Genomic DNA, 19,016 nt, shown 5'->3' with positions numbered 1-19,016 from the left:
ATGGTCAAAAACTGAAATCCATCATACTAAAATCTGGAGCAAGACAAGTTTATTACTACTGTTCAATATAATTTTGGAAACAGCACAGAAATTAGACAGGAGAAAGAAACTAAATAAATAAAAACAGGAAATGAAGTCAAATTGCCATTATTTTCAGATTACATGATATTTTACATAGAAGATCCCAAGAACTCCACCAAACGTCTTCTAGACTTAATAACCAAATTTAGTAGAATAGCTGGATACAAGGTCAATGCCCAAAAATCAATAGCCTTCCTGTACATGGACAACCGACTCATTGACAGAAGAACTGGACAAATAACTCCTTTTACAATAGCATCCAAAAAAATATCTATGAATCAACCTAACAAAAGAAAGCTCTACTCTGAAAACTACAGCACTCTGAAAAAAGAGGTCAAAGAGGATGTAAGAAAATGGAAAGATATCATTTGCTCCTGGGTAGAAAATACTAATATAATGAAAATGGCCATACTTTCAAAACTGCTATATAGATTGAATGCAATCTCAATTAAAATTCTAGCAGCATACTTCACAGATCTTGAGAAAAACAATCCAAAAATTATTTTGGAACAAAAAGAGACCTAAACTAGCAAAAGCAATTCTAGGTAACAAAGATAAGGTAGGGAGGATGACAATCCTTATGTTGAAGCTATACTACAAAGCTATTATGATAAAAACAACATGGTACTGGCAAAGAAACAGACCCAAGGATCATTGGAACAGCCTAGATGATGCAGAAACAACTCCAGAAATACTCAGCTACTTCATCTTTGAAAAAAGAAGCAAACACCCTCACAGATAGAAAGGTGGCCTCTTCAATAAATTGTGCTGGAAAAACTGGGTTTCAACTTGCCAAAGATTAAAACGAGACCTATATCTCTCACCATGTACTAAGCTAAAATTGAAATGCATTAAAGACTGAAATATTAAATAGAAACACTGAACTGCTGGAAGAGAGGTTAGGTAGAACCCTTGAAGACCTTGGCAAAGGAAAATATTTCATGAACAAAACCTCACTTGCATGTGAACTAGCACAAAGAAAATAAACAGCCATTTCTCATACAAAGAAGTAGAAATAGCAAATAAACATTAAAAAAGTGTTCAACATCACTATTCATCCAAGAGATGCTGATGAATACAACACAGATTCAACCTCTCCCCAGAAAGAATGACTGCTATTAAGAAATCAACCAATATCAAATGCTGGTATGTCTGTGGGAGAAAAAGGAACCCTTCTCCACTGTTCGTGGTAGTGTAGACTCGTGCAACCCCTGTGGAAATCAGTACAGAGATATCTCAAAGAAATAGGATTAAAAGTCCTATTTGATCCAGCTGTTCAGCCTGCTGAATATCTTCCCCAAAGAATGAATCATACCACAGCGATATATGTTCGCTCATGTTCATAGCAGCACAGTTTGTAATATCTAAAACTTTACAACATCCTAGTTGCCCATCAACTGGAGACTGGATATAGAAAATTTTTTAAATAAAATGGAGTGCTACTCAGCTATAACGAATGAGAAACTAGAAGCTTTTATAGCTAAATGAATGCAACTTGAGGCAATACTATTAAGCGTAATAACTAGGATATACATGTAAATACTGAATAGTTTCTGTGGTGTGAGATACAGAAAGTGTAAATAAGAATCAAAATGTAGAATAGATAACATGAAATAGGAAGAAAACTTCCACAAGTGAAGGAGAAGTAGGAGAGGTAGAGGGAAGGAGAGAAAAGAAGGAATAAATGTGAGAAAAGCAAAAAATGAAAAGAAAGTTTTTGTAAATAAGGAGGGGTTGAGGGGGTAAAGAGAGGGTGAGGGAATGGGGAAAAATAAGAACCAAGATATATTACATAAAAGGTGCAAACTCCCAACAATGAATGTCAACATATTGTATATCTAAAATGTTCCAGTAAAATTAAAGAAAAAAAGAGAGGTGAAAATAAGAAGTATTAGAAAGGTTTTAGAGAAACTGGAACCTTTGCACATTGCTTTTCCTGATGTAAAATCTCATAGAATCATTTGAAAAGAATTTTGCTATTAGGTCAAAAGGTTAACTAACCATATAACTCAGCAGCTTCATGGCTGAGTATATACTCAAAAGAACTGAAAAAAATATATCCACACAAGAATTCATACACACTGTTCATCGTTACATTAGTAATAAGGAAAAGCCAAAATACAAATTGCCATTATTTTAGTTCCATTAATCAAATGCCATCTGTTTATACAGTTGGATGTTCCTTGGCAATATAAAGTAGTGAAAGAACAATACCAGGTATAATACGGATGGACTTTGAAAATATGATAAATAAAAGTAGCCAGACACAATGCTCATATATTATATGTTTCCATTTAGATGAAATATCTGAGTAGGTAAATCCATAGACGTTTGAATTAGATTAGTAGTTATATGTGATTGGGGAGATAGCGGAAATGGGAGTACAATACTGATGGATTTGTACTTTCTTTTGGGGATATAAAAATATTTTGCAAGTAGGAAAAGGGTGATGGTTACACAAGTCTGAATATACCAAGACCACTGAGTTTTTCATTTTAGAATGTTACATTTTGTCATATGTAAATTATATCTTCATTTAAAAAATGATATGACCTTTCCAGTAAAACTCACTTTGATACATCTTTAATATTGTTGAATTTGGATTTTTAAAAAATGACAATTCCAGACTAATTTCAAAAGCTAGGTCCTGGTAATTGTCACTTCTGCCTACTTATAGTGATCTATTCAGATGATATTTAGTAATCCAATCATCAGTTACTTCTGCCTCAGGAGGTGTAGGCTGTGTGGCAGTGGAAAGACATGAACTCTGGCAGCAGGATTTGGTCTGGATTTGAAGCCTACTCTACCGCTTACTTACTGTGTGACCTTGAGCAAAGTTGCTTTGTCTCTGTGCTCCTTCATTTTTTTCTTCTCAAATAAAGGATAATAACCTAATAAAGTTGCTCTGAGTATTAAGACTTCAGGCAGCTGCTTGGAACATTTATAGTTCAGGAGATTCATCTTTTCATTTAAATATTTTAATATGAACTTTCCCCAATTCCTTTAGATTGCAAACTGATTTTAATCAGAAAAATATCAGAAGAAGAACAGCAGCACCACCACCACCAACGACAACAGCATTCACAACGTCATCATCATCTCTCTGACTTCTTTTGTAGCTTACTGGGACTCTATTATCATTTCAATTGTTTTACTATTTATTCTTTTTGAGTATGGTATTTATTATTTCTATTCCAAAATTGAACTTTGAATGAATTCACAGTGTTTGAAAGATGTCCCTGTGTATATGCAATTCTTTAATTTTTAGAAGAAAGAAATGCTCTCGTTTTATGTTCTATACTGACCCTGAATGTAGTTTCCTTTATTCTAAGAACTCTGCGTTAGTTGTTCATTTCTTTTAGGAAGGCAAATCTGTTAAGAGTTTTAAAGTTAAGGCAGTCTTTTTGGACATAAGGAAGAAGATCATGGGAAGGGGGATTTTAGGAGAGTGGAGGAGGAACGGATCAAAATAATCAAGCTGTCACATATACATGTACTAATTCCTCAGAATGAACATTGCCAGTATGTATTACAAACATACGCTAATATAAAAAAGTTTTTTGCTTAAAATTAATTTGGGCACATTTGTTTTTCCAAGCTTTTCATATGCTTTCTGTGATTCAGATACCATTTAAGAATATACTTCATGCTTCTGGTAGAAAGTTGGGGAATTTGAAGGAACACTAAAGCTTAATTTGTGTATGTGTGTGTAAAAATTGAAGTCTAGGGGAGAAAAGTGATTTTCCTAGTCACCCTGCCAGTAAGTGGTAGAATTGCCTTTTTGAAGGGTAAAGCATTGGGAAGTGGGAGAAGGGATAATGTTTATTATCTACAATGTATTGACAGTCATTATTTACCATCTATCTTAGTTCTTATCACAACACTTTTAGAGGTAATGATCATGGCTATTTTACAAGTGAAACAGCTGAAGTTCCAAAGGAGTCTATCATTTATCCAGTCACAAGGCAAGAAAGGGATACAGTAAGGTTGCCAATCCAGATCTGCTTCTCACTAAAATTATGCCACTTCTCTCTCTGTGCTGTCTCCTAAACTAGAATCCTTATCATCTAATGCACTCGATATTTTTCTTTCTGAGACCCTTGGTGTCTTTCTTATTTTTCATTCTCCAGATTATTCATCAGATACCTGTGTAAAACTAGAATACAGGGAGCAGGATTTAGGTTTAGTATTAAGGAAAGAGTTTTAAGCAGAGACGTCCTAAAAGTATGCAATCACCTACATTGGGATAGAGCAGTGGTAGCCAATGTATGGCATACATGTTATTTGTTTATTTATTTTTAAGACCAACGATGTTAATGTGTGAGCTGTTTCTTCTTTACTAAAAAGCTCAGTATTTAATTTTTATTGCAGCATTTGCAGTTTGCACTAAATAAGTGGGTTTTAGGTTTCTGTTTGGTTACTCATGTTCAAAGGTTTGCCATTACTGGAATAGAGTAAGTTCTCTGTCCTTTCCTGTAATTGACAGTCTGGGACAGACTGAGACTATAGGGTTTTCTGGAATGTGGAGGTCTCACTTTTCAAACTGAGACAGCCCTAGGCTCACTAATTCAAATTGATTGCTACTACTGTCGCTACGGTTGTGTGATCAGGGCTGGATGGCTGTGAATGGCACATGTTGCTCCAGGATTTGAGGCATTATATGGTTTGAAACACTGTATGACCTACCTCTTATTGTAGTAGAAGGTATTTACCTTTTATTTCACTTTTTTCAACCAAATGTATAAATTCTGACAAAATTGGGCCAGGGCAGATGAGTAAATATAATGATAAAGCCAAAAACAAACAATAGGATAGCTATGTCTTACTCTCTGTACCATGAGAACATAGTTTTATTTTCACTGTCATTTTGTTTTGTATATTCATTAAATTTTGTTTCAATATCATACCATATTCCCATACTATACTCAGCTATATTTCCTGACTCAACATCTGCGTTTCCTCTTAAACGTCCATAATTGTTTTGTGTCTGGCCAGTCAAGCTTCTGACCCTTAGCAAGTTGTGTGATATTGTGATGTCATAAGAAGTCCATATCTGGTCTTTATCCCTGGTTCCTGACTCAGAGTCTCTATATCCTTTCTTGAGTGCTAGAGGTGAATGAAATGTCTTGCTATTCATATCAACTCCCCCACACCCACCATACATGAGTTGATGTTAATGAGGTGACTTTTGGAGTATGGAGGCTGCTTGCTGAAGGAACCAATCTCCTGGCTAGAGATTTGGGTTTTTTAGCCTTACTCTTCAACCTCTAGAGAGGTAGGTTGATGACATCAACTTATTCACCAATATCCAATGATTTAATCAATCAAATCTACATAATAAAACCTCCATAAAAGTCACTAAACAATGAGCTTTTGGGAGCTTCCAGATTGGTGAACATATGGAAGTGCACATTGGTGAACACATGTAAAGAGGGCCTGGAAATTGTACACCTTCCCACATACCTTGCCCTTTGCATTTCTTTCAGCTGGTGTCTCCTGAGTTGTATCTTTCATAATGTAAACATTTTCCAGTAAATAAATTATTTTGCTGAGTTCTGTAAACCATTCTAGGAAATCATCAAGGTTGAGAAGGGGTTTATGGAAACCTTTAATTTGGTTATAATGTACATATCAAATGCAGGACTTATGATTGATGTCAGAAGTCTGGGTTAATTTTGTGGTACTGGGCCCTGTACTCATGGAGCCTGGACTAATCCGGGGTGGTTAGTATCATAATTAAATTTTAGGACCATTTGGTTTCTGAAAGAGTTGGAAAATTGCTTAATATTAGAGAAATCCCTGCACATTTGGTATTAGAAGTTTTGTGAGTACAGAGAAACAGTTGAGTGTTTTCCTATAGGTGAATGTGAGTGAAATTGGTCTGGGGAAGGTATTTTTTAAGCTCTACATTTGATAGTGATTCTTATGTGCCAGGATTGAGAACAACTGCTTTGGACTCAACAAGGAAAAGAACTAACATTTATTGAACAGTTACCATGTATGTTGGGAGCTCTACCTGTATTATCTTAACTATCAAAGCAAACCTATGAGATAGGAATTAAATCTAGGGATGGAAAATGAATCTCAGGAAAGTTGAGTAACTCGTGTAAGGTCACATAGCTAGTAATTCAGATGTGTTTTTTACTATAACACAATGCTTCTAAAATCAAGAGAAATGGCACAGAACTTTATAAAAATCTGTTCACAGTGCATAGTTCATTGCATTTTTATAACAACTCTGAAATGAGTTAATTTAATTTTATGGATGAGTAAATTAAAGCAGGAAAAGTTTAAAAATATATATTTGTCTAGTTTGGTTAGTAGTGGAGCAGGAGCCCAAACTCAAGTTTTGCAATTCTAGAGCTACCATTCTTTACACAGCAAATCCACTGCCCCTCCCTTATTCATTTTGTTTTCTATGGAATGAGAGAAGTTCTAGGTACTCCTGATGGTGTTTCAGAATTATGTAAAATATCCTTTATGGAAAAGCTCTTAAATGGGGATTAGTAAAAAAAGAAAAAGAGCAAAAGCATTCAACAGGCACCAAACACATTCTGCTGCTAGCCTTATCTTAATGCTTTCCTCTAGGGACCATGTGAGCTTGAGGCACTGGTCCCTAATTTATGTTGGGCAGATCCCTGTCCGCTTGTCTAATCAACTCCATAATTGTTTTTTATCATTTATTCTCTCCTACCAGCTGAATCCTTCAAAGAGTTTGCTGAGTTGCTCAATGAAGTAGAAAATGAGAGGATGATGATGGTAAGTCACTTATATTGTGTCTGGAGCTGAGATCATGGCTTATGTTGAATTTTTTTTTTTTTTTGGTCTTCATTTGTTGGATTGATCTGCTGTTTTCAGGTTTTGTCTTATGGCTTCTTGGTGTTGTAAAAGTAGTTAATTCAGCCCAGCATGGTGTCGCAGAGCACTATGGGAGGCTGAGACAGGATGATCCCAAGTTTGAGACCAGCCTGGCCAATTTAACAATTTAGTGAGATCCTGTCTCTAAATAAATAATAAAGATAGCCAAGTGCCCTGGGTTCTATCCCTAATTCTGAAAAACAACAAAAATATCAAAAATAAACAAGAACAAAGTTAACCAGTAGATCTGATTATCCTATTTCAAACTCCTACCCTGAGAATTTGGCATTAGTAGAGGGAAAAATAATGTGGAAATCCCATCCCTATATGAGAAAGGATTTCAGAGAACTTTAGACTAGACTTTTGAAGATGTTCACAAAAGTTGTGGCCTTCAGTGTTTTTTTTTTAATTTTTCAATTTTATTAATACATTTTTGCAGTTTATGAAGTTTAAAATCATCATGGCAAGTGATCAAATGTACATTCCATAGCTTCTTTTTTAAAATCCCCTTCTCTCCCACTACTTTTCTTCTCCTTGATTTTGCCTACCCCCTTTTTCATTCTTGTTAATATTATTAATCTTAGCTTGTATTATGGCATGTAATATTTACATTAATTGAGGTTATTAATTTCCTGTACATAGCATATCTTTATTCTACTTATTTCCCCATATCCTCCTCCTTATGACTTGCACTTTTTCCCTTGAACTACTTCCCTATAGCAAAAGATCCATCCCTTTTCCCCCTTGTATCCATCCTTTGTTTTTCTCTTTGTACTTTGCCTCACTCAAATGAGAGATATCATATGGTACTGAAACTCAAAAGTCTGGTTTATTTCACTCAGCATTATATTTTCCAGGTGTATCCACTTTCCTACAAATGTACCAAATCTATCATTCTGCATAGTAGAGTACTAATACATTATATGTAGATACCACATTTTTTAATCCAGTCATCTGTAGGTGGGTATACAGGCTAATTCCAGGATTTAGCTATTAGTTGTTCTGCTATAAGCATTGCTATAAACAATGAAAGTTGTACTGCTATAAACATTGATACACAAGTATTTTTGTAGTTCAATGCCTTAAACTCTTTGGCGAATATACTTAGCAGGGAATAACTGGGTTATATGGAATTTCTGATTTCAGTTCTTTGACAAATCTCCATACTTATTTCCCTAATTGTTGTAATAGTTTACATTCCCACCAATAATGATGGAGGGTTCCTTTTCACCACAGGAATGCCGCATTTGTTATTGTTTGATTACCTAATGATTACCATTAGTTTTGGAGTAAGATTGAATCCTAGTGTTGTTTTACTTTGCATTTCTCTATTGAACAGATATGTTGAACATTTTTTCATGTATTTGTTGACCATTTGTCTTTCTTTGTGAAGTGTCTTTTCATTTCTCTTTTACATTTCTTGACTGGATTTTTAATATTAGGTGGTTTAATTTTTTTTTAGTTATTTTTATATTCCAGCTAGTAGTCTTCTGTCTGAGGACTAGTTGGCAAAATTTTATTCCCATTCTTATGTTGTCTCTTCACTCCACTGATTGGCTCTTTTGCTGTCCAGAAACTTTAGTTTGATACAATCCTAGTTGATGATTCTTGGTGTTAATTTGTGTACAGTTGAGGTTCTATTTAGGAAATTCTTTCCTACACCTTTATCTTTAAGTGTTTTACCTATTTTATCTTCCAGTGGGTTATAAATGTTTCTGTTTTAAAGTTTGGATGTTTGATCCATTTTTATTTTAATTTACTATATGGTGAGAGATACGAGTCCAATTTCAATCGTCTGCACACAGGTAAATGGTTTTCCTAGCATCACTCATTGAATAAGCTGTCTTGCCAACATACACTTTTGTTGAAGATCAAATAGCTGAATGGATTAAGGAAGTTTCTGTGTCTGTAGTTCTGCTTCATTGACCCATTTATCTGTTTTAGTTCTAGTACCATGACATTTTTGTCACTATTGCTTTGTAGTATAGCTTGAGGTTAGGTATTGCTATTCCTTCTGCTTTGCTCTTGTTGCCCAAAATTATTTTCACTACTCTGGGTCTCTTCTGTTTCTTATGAATTTTAGAATTGTTCTTTTCTAGATCTGTAAAGTATGCTATTTGGATTTTTATTGGAATTGAATTAACTCCGTGTAACAGTTTTGGGGATATAGCCATTTTCTCAATATCGATTCTATCTATCCAGGAACAGGGGAAATCTTTCTTTTTATTTATTTATTTATTTGTTTGTTTGTTTGTTTTTTGAGACAGGGTCTCACTGTGTAGTTGAACAGGGACATCTGTTTATTTATTTATTTATTTATTGATTGATTGATTGATTGTCTTTTTGAGACAGGGTCTCACTGTGTAGTTGAGACTGACCTGGATATTGATTCTGTCTGTTCAGGAACAGGGGACATCTTTCTATTTATTTATTTATTGGTTTTTTGAGACAGGGTCTCACTGTGTAGTTGAGTGACCTGGATATTGATTCTGTCTATCCAGGAACAGGGGACATCTTTCTATTTATTTATTTATTGGTTTTTTGAGACAGGGTCTCACTGTGTAGTTGAGACTGACCTGGAACTCATTATGTAGACCAGGCTGGTCTTGAACTCACAGTGATCTCCTGCCACGGCCTCCAAGTGCTGGGATTAAAGGTGTGGGCCACCATGCCTGGCTATCTTTTTATTTTCTGAAGTCCTCTTCAGTCTCCCTTTTAAGTGTACTGTAGGTTTTTTTTTTTTTTTTTTTTTTGGTGGAGGTCTTTCACTTCCTTGATTACGATAATTCCTATGTATTTCATTTTGCTTGAAGCTATTGTGAATGTTAGTACTTTCATAATTTCCTTCTCATCTCATTCTTTGCCATGTACACAGATCTTAATTAATTTTGTTTGTTGTCCTTATATCCTTCTACATGGCTGAAGTTTGTTATTAATTGTAAAAGTTTTTTTTCCTGTACCAGGAATTGAACTTAGGACCTTGCTTGTGAGAGGCAGGTATGGGACCACTGAGCTAAATCCCTAGCCCCATAAAAGTTTTTTTGGTTGCGTTCTTTGGGTCTTCTATGTAGAGTATCATGTCATCTGCAAGTAACGATAATTTGTGTTTATCCTTTATATATCTATTGTATTTCTTTCTCTTGTCTAAGTGCTTTGGCAAATGCTTCAACTACTATGTTGTGTTGAACAGAAGATTCTGGGCATCCTACTCTTGTTCTTGATTTTATGGGGAATGCTTTTAGCTTTTCCCCATTTAGTATGATGCTGGCTAGTGGTTTGTCATGTATGGTATTTTTTATCATACTATCGTAGTATTTTAGTATGGTTCTTCCATACCTGTTTTCCTTAGTTTTTTCTTTCATGAAAGGATGTTGAATTTTAGCAGAGAACTTTTCTGCATCTTTTGTATTGATCGTATAGTTTTTTACCTTGATTCTGTTTATGTGATATATTATGTTTATTGACTTACATATATTGAACCATCCTTGTTTCTCTGTGATGAAACCTATTTAATTATGATGTATATTGTTTTTGCTCATATCTGGTGGAAACTTTTTTGCATTTATGTTTGTTTTGGAGATTGGCCTATAGTTTTCTTTTTTAGTTGCATCTTTATCTGGTTTTGGGATCAGGGTGATACTGGCTTATATAAATGAGTTTGAGAGCACTCCATCCCTTTCAGTTTCTATGAAGAGCTTTAGGCATATTGGTAATGTAACATCCATAAAAGTTTTGTAAAATTCATCAGACTCTATGAGGTCCAGGGCTTTTTAGTTGGTAGATTCCTTTCACTGTGTCAATTTTATGGCTTGTTAAGCATATGTCTGTCTTCTTGGGTTATTTTTGATAGGTTTTGAATGTCTAGGAGTCTGTCCATTTCTTAAAAAATTGCTCATTTGTTGAAATACAATTTTTTGAAGTAGTAACAATTTTCTGGATTTCTACACTGTCTGTTTTTATTTTACCTTTTTCATTTCTAATTGAATTGGTGTGAGTCTTTTCCCACTTTCTTTTAGTATTGCTATGGGCTTCTCTATTTTATTTATTCTTTGCAAGAACAACCTCTTCAATCTGTTGGTTTTTTTAAAAAACTTTTTTGTTTTGGTCTCAATTTCATTGATTTCTACTCTGTTCTTTATAACTTCTCTCCTTAATGGCAATTTGGAGATGGTTTGTTGTTGTTTTTAAAGAATCTTTAGATTTCTCATAAAGTTGTCTAAGTTTGCTCTGTTCTCCTAATGTGAGCATTGATTGTGAAGAATCTTACTCTTATCATTGCTTTCATAGTGTCCCAGACATTTCAACAAGTTGTCCTGTTGTCATTAACTTCCCAAACAAATCCACAAAAGTAATATCCTAATAAACACTGGAAACATAAAAAAATAAGACAATGCCATATTACTAAATAAATGAAGAAACATAGAAAAACTTAAACCTATGAGAGGTCCAAAGAGAACAGATTAAGTACTCCAATGAGACATTGCATATGTGTTTCCTAAGTAGCTTCTTTGCCAGAGTCTGAGGGCACACACCCCAGTAAGTCCTCTGATCTCTCTACCACAATAGTGAAGTTAACTCAGTTTCAGGACTCCTTTCTGCTAGGTTGCAGGCACTCTTGCAGAGTCTGATTCAGTCTGTGTACTTGGGTTAGGAATTCTTGCTGTTGTTCTCTTTGGGAGTAATTGTGGATTGGCAGACAATTTCGCTGGTACAAAATTGTCCCCATGAGTCAGGACTATTTTTAAGCAATCTAATCACCTACAGTAGTAATATGTTAATCCATTACAGTTGTATCTGTCTGGATAGTTGAAAAATAACATACCACTATTTTTGAGACACTATTTTGGGTTTCCTTTTAGCTTTAGAGAAGAAATCTATGGTTATACTGTAAGCATCATATCAACCCAAGTCTTAACCCACAGTTAATGTGCATTAATTTTTTTTTGAGACAGGGTTTCACTATGTAGTTGAGACTGACTTGGAACTCACTATGTAGCCCAGGCTGGTCTCAAACACACAGAGATCCTCTTGCCTCAGCCTCCCGAGTGCTGGGATTATAAGCTTGCTCCACCACGCCCAGCTTAATGTGCATTAAATTTGATGTCTGTGTCTCCTCTACTGATGAAAAACAGTATTTAATGGAATTTTATAGAATCAGTTATCTTTACCTGAGGAGTTTGAGACAATGTAATGCCAGAGAGGGGAGAAAAAGAGACAAAAATATATTTTTTATTTTTTTAAGTCCTTTGCTCTGTGGTATATAAAGCAGGAAGTAGAATGGGGGCAAAGAATCCTAATGATATCAGGGTATTTTATATCTTTAGAAGTGGATAACAGGGGAAATTTGATACAAAATTGGTAGTGAGAAATGGGGATGGAAAAGACTTTATGGCTGTAAATATTAGAGAGAAGTTAATGGGAGCGAAATGAAAATGAGGAGAGGAAAGAAAAGAAGAGAATGAATAAGACACAGGAGGAAGAAGTCAAGTGAAGAGATATGGATGTAGGAGGGGTTACAGAGGGAAAAGGGATAATTTCTTTACCCTCTATAAATGATATTGGGAGAAAAAAATCAAGGGGAAAGGAAGCACATATACACAGACGTGCTCATAAAAGAAAAAAGTTAAAATAATTGAGTAAATTTGTAGGGACAAATGTACAGAAGGAGGAAAAGAGCAAAAAGTAAAAAATATCAAAAAAGGAAAATAAATGAAAAAGTAATATAATCAAACACAACAATAAAGGAAACATTTCTCTTGTTTTGGATAGAGCCTATCTAAACAGTGTAGTGTTAAGAAGCAGAGCTGAAGCTAGTACATGTCTCTGTTCACGCTAGAAATCTGAGTGACAGCTTGTTCCCAGAGTTGTGCTAGTTGCAGAGAACTGCTTACAGTTAGAACACGACACCAGTGTGAGCTTCCAATCCTGTGTAGCTCAGGATGAACCTGGCCTGTGCCCACAGGAGCCTGATCTGTGTTTACCAGTCCCTGCCTGTCAGTCTGCTCTCCAACTGCCGACCATCTCCCTGTCTTTTCCCCACCCACTCTGGGAGACTGGCAGTGTGAAGCATCCAGGGGACTGCTCTGAGACCCAGGTTCAAACACTTAGCTGTTCTCTACAGTACTGTTTCCCACCAGTTTGCTTCAGGATTGTGGCTTGTGCTGTTGTCACTCACCAACTGTTGACTCTGGAGGATCACTCTGGAATCAGTGTCCTGGGTTTTCCTTGTTGATTCCAACTGCTGATGATTCTTTTGGTCCAGATGCAGTTCCCCAGTTCTCCATGAATAAAAAATTCTTAGTTTCACTTTGCCTCCAAGCTGGCAACTGGCCATCTGCTGTCAGCTGTGTGACCTATTTCTTCTGTATTATTTAATCGGTTCCTTCATGATTCCGGGTAACCTCCACTCACCTGCATTCCTCTGCAAGATACTGTTTTCCAGATTCTAGACACTTTTTCCTGGAGAAGTTGAGGTGCTGGCACTCACTGCTGTGCCCATTTTGACCTTCAGTGTTCTTAGTCAAATTATCTATCTATTTATAAAACTTTTTCTTTGCTACCAGAAATGTTAATATGGACTTTATTTGTATTTGACAAATGACTTTTACTTAAAATGTGTGCAATAACTTTTGCCCTAACACATAAAATCCTGTTTTTAAAATCCTAATAAACTTAAACCTATATTTAGTGATTTTTTTTAGTGTGTGTGTGTGTGTGTGTGTGTGTGTGTGTGTGTTCTTGAGACAGAGCCTTGCTGTGCAGTTTAAGCCTGTCTTGAACACACTATGTAGCGCAAGCTGGCCTTGAGCTTGTTGCAATCTTCCTGGCTTAGCCTCCTGAATGCTGGGATTACAGGTATGGGCTACCATGCCTCTGCTACAGAGCTGTAGTTTTATAAAAAAAAATAAGTGAAATGTACAGAGAGATCTCATATACTCTCCCACCCCTACATTCTACCCATTTCCCGTCTTAATTATCTTGTAAACCAGATATATTTATCATGCTTGATGAGCTAATTTCATTACAGTATTATTAACCAAAGTTATAGTTCATATTAGGGTTTGCACTTTTTGTTATATATTTTATGAGTTTGACACATGTTTAAAGATATACATGCATCCATCGTTACCCTGTCACCATACAGAAGAGATTCATGGACCTAAATATTAAAAATGCCTTGTGCTCCACTTATTTAACCTTCCCTTCTTCCTCCACCACTGAAATCCTGACTACCACTGCACTGTTCTTACTTTTTTACTGTGTTTCGACATTTCTAGCATGTCATGTAGTAAGAATCATGTAGTGTATAACATTGTCAGGTTGAACTCTGACTTAACAATATACATTTTAGTTTCCTCTATATTTTTTCCATTCTTTTTTATCTTGCATTCCATTGTATGATACACCACTGTTTGTCCATTCATCCACTGAAGAACATATAGGTTGTTTCAATATAAAGCGGTTATAAATATTAGTACATAGGTTTTTGTGTGTAAATAAATTTTCAACTCATCTGGGTAAATACTAAGGAGGGTGATTTATGGATTATATGGTAAGAATATGTTTAGACTTGAAAGAAATTGTCAAAATGCCTCCCAAAGTGGCTGTGCCATTTTTTATTTTCTCCAGCCATGAATGGGAATTGTGGTTCATCCACATCCTGGTCAGCTTTTGAGGATGTCAGTGTTCTGAATTTTAGCCATTTTGTTTGCTTGTTTGTTTTGTCTTTTTTTTTTGGTACTGGGGATCAAGCTCAGGACCTTTTGCTTACATGGCAGGCAGCAGTACCACTGAGCTAAATCCCCAGTCCTGAATTTTAGCCATTTTAAAAGGTGTTTGGTGATATTTTATTGTTTTTTAAAAATTTGTAGTTCCCTAATGACAGTATGATATGGAGAATATTTTCATATGTTTATTCTCCATGTGTATGTCTTCTCTAATGAGTTGTCTGTTCTGGTAGTTTGCCAATTTTTTAAATTGGATTTGAAAGGGAACAGCAACGCTCAACAACTAAGCCACAACAACTAGGCCATGAACACCAGAGTCTGACTGGAGATTTTATTCAGGGTAGCAGAGCAGAGAGAGAGAGATGAGGAAGTGCTAGCCTATTTATGGGGCTTGCAGCCAAAGACCACCTTATTAGGGTGGGATCGACTGCTCTTAGCCTATCACAAGCCACGTTGCCCTCTAAGGAGGGAGCCCTGCAGGAAGCTTTACGTTTCAATTCTATATGCTGAGGTGGTCTTGGGGAAAAGGAAACTCAAGACAGGGGCTCAGGGGAAGAAGAACCTGGAAGTCCGGCCCCAAATGGCGGTGTCACCAAATACTTTAACATAATCAATTCCCTAGCAGGTTTTCTTCTTGAGTTACAAGAGTTCTTTGTATATTTTTGATCGCATTCCTTTACTGGATATGTGCTTTGCAAAGATTTTTTTTTTCTACTCTGCACCTTGTCTTTTCATTTTGTTAACACTGTCTTTTGTAGAGTAGAACTTTTAATTTTAAGTTCAACATAGTCATTTTTTTTTCTCTTTTATAGATCATATTTTTAATGTGTCTAAAAAGTCATTGCTAACTCAAGGTCAGATGGATTTTCTTCTGTTATCTTGTTAGAGTTTTGCACATTTAGGTCTACCATCCATTTTGTGTTAAGTTTTGTGAGGGGTTTAAGATCTGAGTCTACATTCATTTTTTTTCCATGTGGGTCTCCCATTGTTCCAGAACCATTTGTTCAAAAAGATTATTCTTTTTCCATTGAATTTCCTTTTCTCTTTTATCAGAGATCACTTGATTCTATTTGTATGTACGATTTCTGTAATATGGATATATTTCTTCCTTCAGTAATACATTGTCTTGATTTCTATAGCTTTGTAGGAAGGTTTAAAATAAATTATACACTTTATAATCAGTTTTTCAATATCTACAAAATAAATTACTGGCATTTTAATTAGAATTGCAGTGAATGTATCGATCAAGTAGAGGAGAATTGAAAACTTAAAACTATTGCCTCTATCCAGAAACGTATTAATCTTTCCATTTATTTATATATTATTTGATTAATTTCACAAGAATTTTGTAGTTTCCTTATACATATCTTTATATTGTTAGATTTGTATCTAAGGAGTAGATGTTTTTGAAGAGTCTAATTATTTTGATAGTGTTAAAAATAATCTTATTGTGATGCCTAGACCAGTAGCACCACCATCATCTGGGATGTTGTTTTGAAATTCAGGCCCTTGGCCCCCACTCATAGTCACTGGGCCTTTAATCTGTAAATACTTATGTTAATCAGTATGCATTTCATTAGGCCAGGAGAGGGTAAAATGGGAAATCTATGCAGGAAGCAAAGTGACCTACCATTTTTTTCCTTTGGTAGGTTGACTTTTTATTCACATTTCAGGTTTGTTAAATTCATTTATTCCAATTACAAGGGTTCTTTTATTCATAATCTCTGTTCCCTTTTACCAGTGTGGTACTGGCTTCTCAGAATACTGCTCGCATTTCACCTAGGCTCCTAGATATGTGGGATTGTAGGCAGAACTTTGAGATAAGGGAATTAGAGATTTAGGCTCTAATTTTGGCTCTGCCATGATGTCACTTGTTGACCACAGACTAATCACTTTTTTTATTCTAGGCCCCCCTTATGTGCAAAGCAAGGAAAAAAATTCCCATCTCTTATGCTTATTATAAGGTAGTAAAAAAAATATAATATATACAGAGTTGTTTCATACAGTGGAGAAAGGCTGATTATGTAAGTGTATTTAGTTATCTTTGATTACCCATGAGATTCTGTTTGTGGAAATGTGACTTGGGAAATTTCTTAGTTTAAGAAATTTGTTTCTAAAGTTACTAAGGAGAGCCCAATATGGGTGGTTTCTGAGAATCCTTTTAGGTAGTCTACTAACTAATCCACACCCTATTAATATTATCTTCCGCTCCAAAAAGGTCTGTGGATTGCTGCCCATTTTATTCACACATCACCAGAAATTTCAGCTGTACTTCTTTTTAGCTCTACTTATTTCTTGATCAATTTTATTTATCCAGTAATAAAGCAGTAACATATTAAAATAGGATTCCTCTTTTGAGTTGTTTTTCTTACCCATTTACTTCGCTCTTTGCCACATGACTGACTCAATTGCTCTGTCTTTAATTACATGCACCCCTTTCTTCTCTACAATTTTTCAATCTCATATTGAGTATTTGCTTCCCATTTCTACTTACCTGTAATTCCAGGAATGCTGTGAAGGTTAATGATAGCCTTTCACACCTTGCCAGGAAATCATTGCTTGATTGTACCTGACTCTCATTTCCTAGGGCTGTGTCAAAAGGTCTTCTATACCCCAGTCTGGATAATCTGGTAGGTGTTTGACAACTTGAATACTTTCTAAAAGCAGAGTTCCATATTAGATTTGGAATAACCACAGTAGGGAAATTCATAGCCCTAGAATGTGGATATGGCCACATTAATTTTTTTACAAATGAAAAACAATGGACTCCCATTTTAGTGAATCATGTACTACTTTCTTAGACTGGGCAGGAGCCAAATATGGCAAAGGTATCGACCTCATTGATTCTGATGAGGAAGTTACTTGCACACCTGCTTGTGTGGGACATCCCCTTTGTAACATGAAAGTTATCAACTGTGCCATCCTGGACATGCCTGAACATGCAAGACCCAGCTGGGCCCCCATACAGAGGCTTGTTCCATGGTATTTCTTTACAAATGGCATGTTCACTTCCTGTTCAAAACTATACTTCCTTAATGTTTCACAGATGGCCACTTTCTATGTTTTACCTTTGTGAAATTGGAAAAGGTTTGTCAAATTATCTATCACTTGCTGAATAAACAACCTATTTCTAAATCCTAGCAGGTTAAATTAAAACTAATTGTATTTCATGAGTTTGTGGGTCAGGAGTCAGGCAAGGGTCAGCTGGGTGTATCTTCTGCTCCATGTGATGGTATTCACCTGGCAGATGGTTTGATATGAAGAGTCCAGAACAGCTTTCCACATGTCTGGCCCTTTAATGGGAATCACTGGAAGGCTGCATTTGGATGGGTATAAGATATTGACCTGAATGTCTACATTTGACCTCTCCAGCTTTTAATCTCATAAGAGTCCAACTTCTTATATAATCTTTCACGGCTCTGAGGGAGAGTATTCTAAGAGGACTACTTAGATACTGCTGACATTTTATAATCTAGTTTCAGAAGAAATAGAGTGACTTCTGTACTACTCTGTTCTAGATAGTAATAATCCTACTCATCTTTAAGATAGAAGGGACTTCCCTGCCATTTCTTAATGAAGGGAGTGTATTAAAGAATTTGTGGTCACGTTTTATGGCTTCCACAGTAGTAAGGAAGAAAAATGATTCCCTGTATAGGGTCTGTGACACCAATCTCTTAATTTGTTTCTAGGTGGGTACCCAAATTGATGGTATATAATCTACAGTCCAAAGAAGTATAAAATGTGTTGAGCAAGAAACCTGGGCTGGTACTTTTATAGAAGGTTCTTGTTTCCAACCAAAAAGAGTCACTGATATCTTAAGTTTTGGTGCCAGAAGTACTAGTATAGTTTTGATTGGGTGAGAAATCATGTGGATCTTGGTAAGTATCAGAGAATTCTATAGAAAGATCTCTACAGAGGAATCCTGTAGTTGGGAACTGGCAGTCTTTGTAGACAAGAGATTTGTTTTTATAAAAGTCAGCAAAGGTGGGGAAGAGTTGCATGATTATGTAAGAGTAGGCTTATAGCACACAGGGTTTAGAAAGGCAGCCATGGAAACATAGAGAATTACTCTTTCCCTAAGGGAAAGATTATTTCTTCTTACCTAATTTTATATTTTCTTCTGGGTGTTGGCAGTCCTGGGGGTAGTTTTAGAAGCTATAGTAGATCAGAATGTCAGGAATCATCAGGGTGTTCTCATACAGATGTTAGCATTGCCTTATTTAGAGTCTGCCTATTTAGTTGAAACTAGAATCATACCTAGACATGTAACTGGAGGGCTAACTTTTTTAAAGCATGTAGATAAAATATGTACTAATGGCACTGCCTGCCTTGCAGGCACAAGAGCCTGAG

General features: G+C 35.7%; 1 protein-coding gene across 4 annotated transcripts in view; it reads left to right on the top strand.

Annotated features, from left to right (window-relative positions):
• Positions 1–19,016, top strand: part of Ophn1 (oligophrenin 1) — a 418,396-nt gene that overhangs the window by 143,342 nt on the left and 256,038 nt on the right. For all 4 annotated transcript variants that reach the window (XM_010632184.3, XM_010632183.3, XM_010632182.3 and 1 more), the window contains one exon: positions 6,779–6,840. In XM_010632184.3, the coding sequence (XP_010630486.1) occupies positions 6,779–6,840 (62 nt within the window). The remainder of the gene's footprint in view (positions 1–6,778; positions 6,841–19,016) is intronic.

This window comes from Fukomys damarensis, unplaced genomic scaffold, assembly GCF_012274545.1.
Source record: "Fukomys damarensis isolate Sample0158 unplaced genomic scaffold, DMR_v1.0_HiC HiC_scaffold_39, whole genome shotgun sequence".
NCBI lineage: Eukaryota > Metazoa > Chordata > Mammalia > Rodentia > Bathyergidae > Fukomys > Fukomys damarensis.
This window is presented reverse-complemented; position numbering and strand designations above follow the sequence as displayed.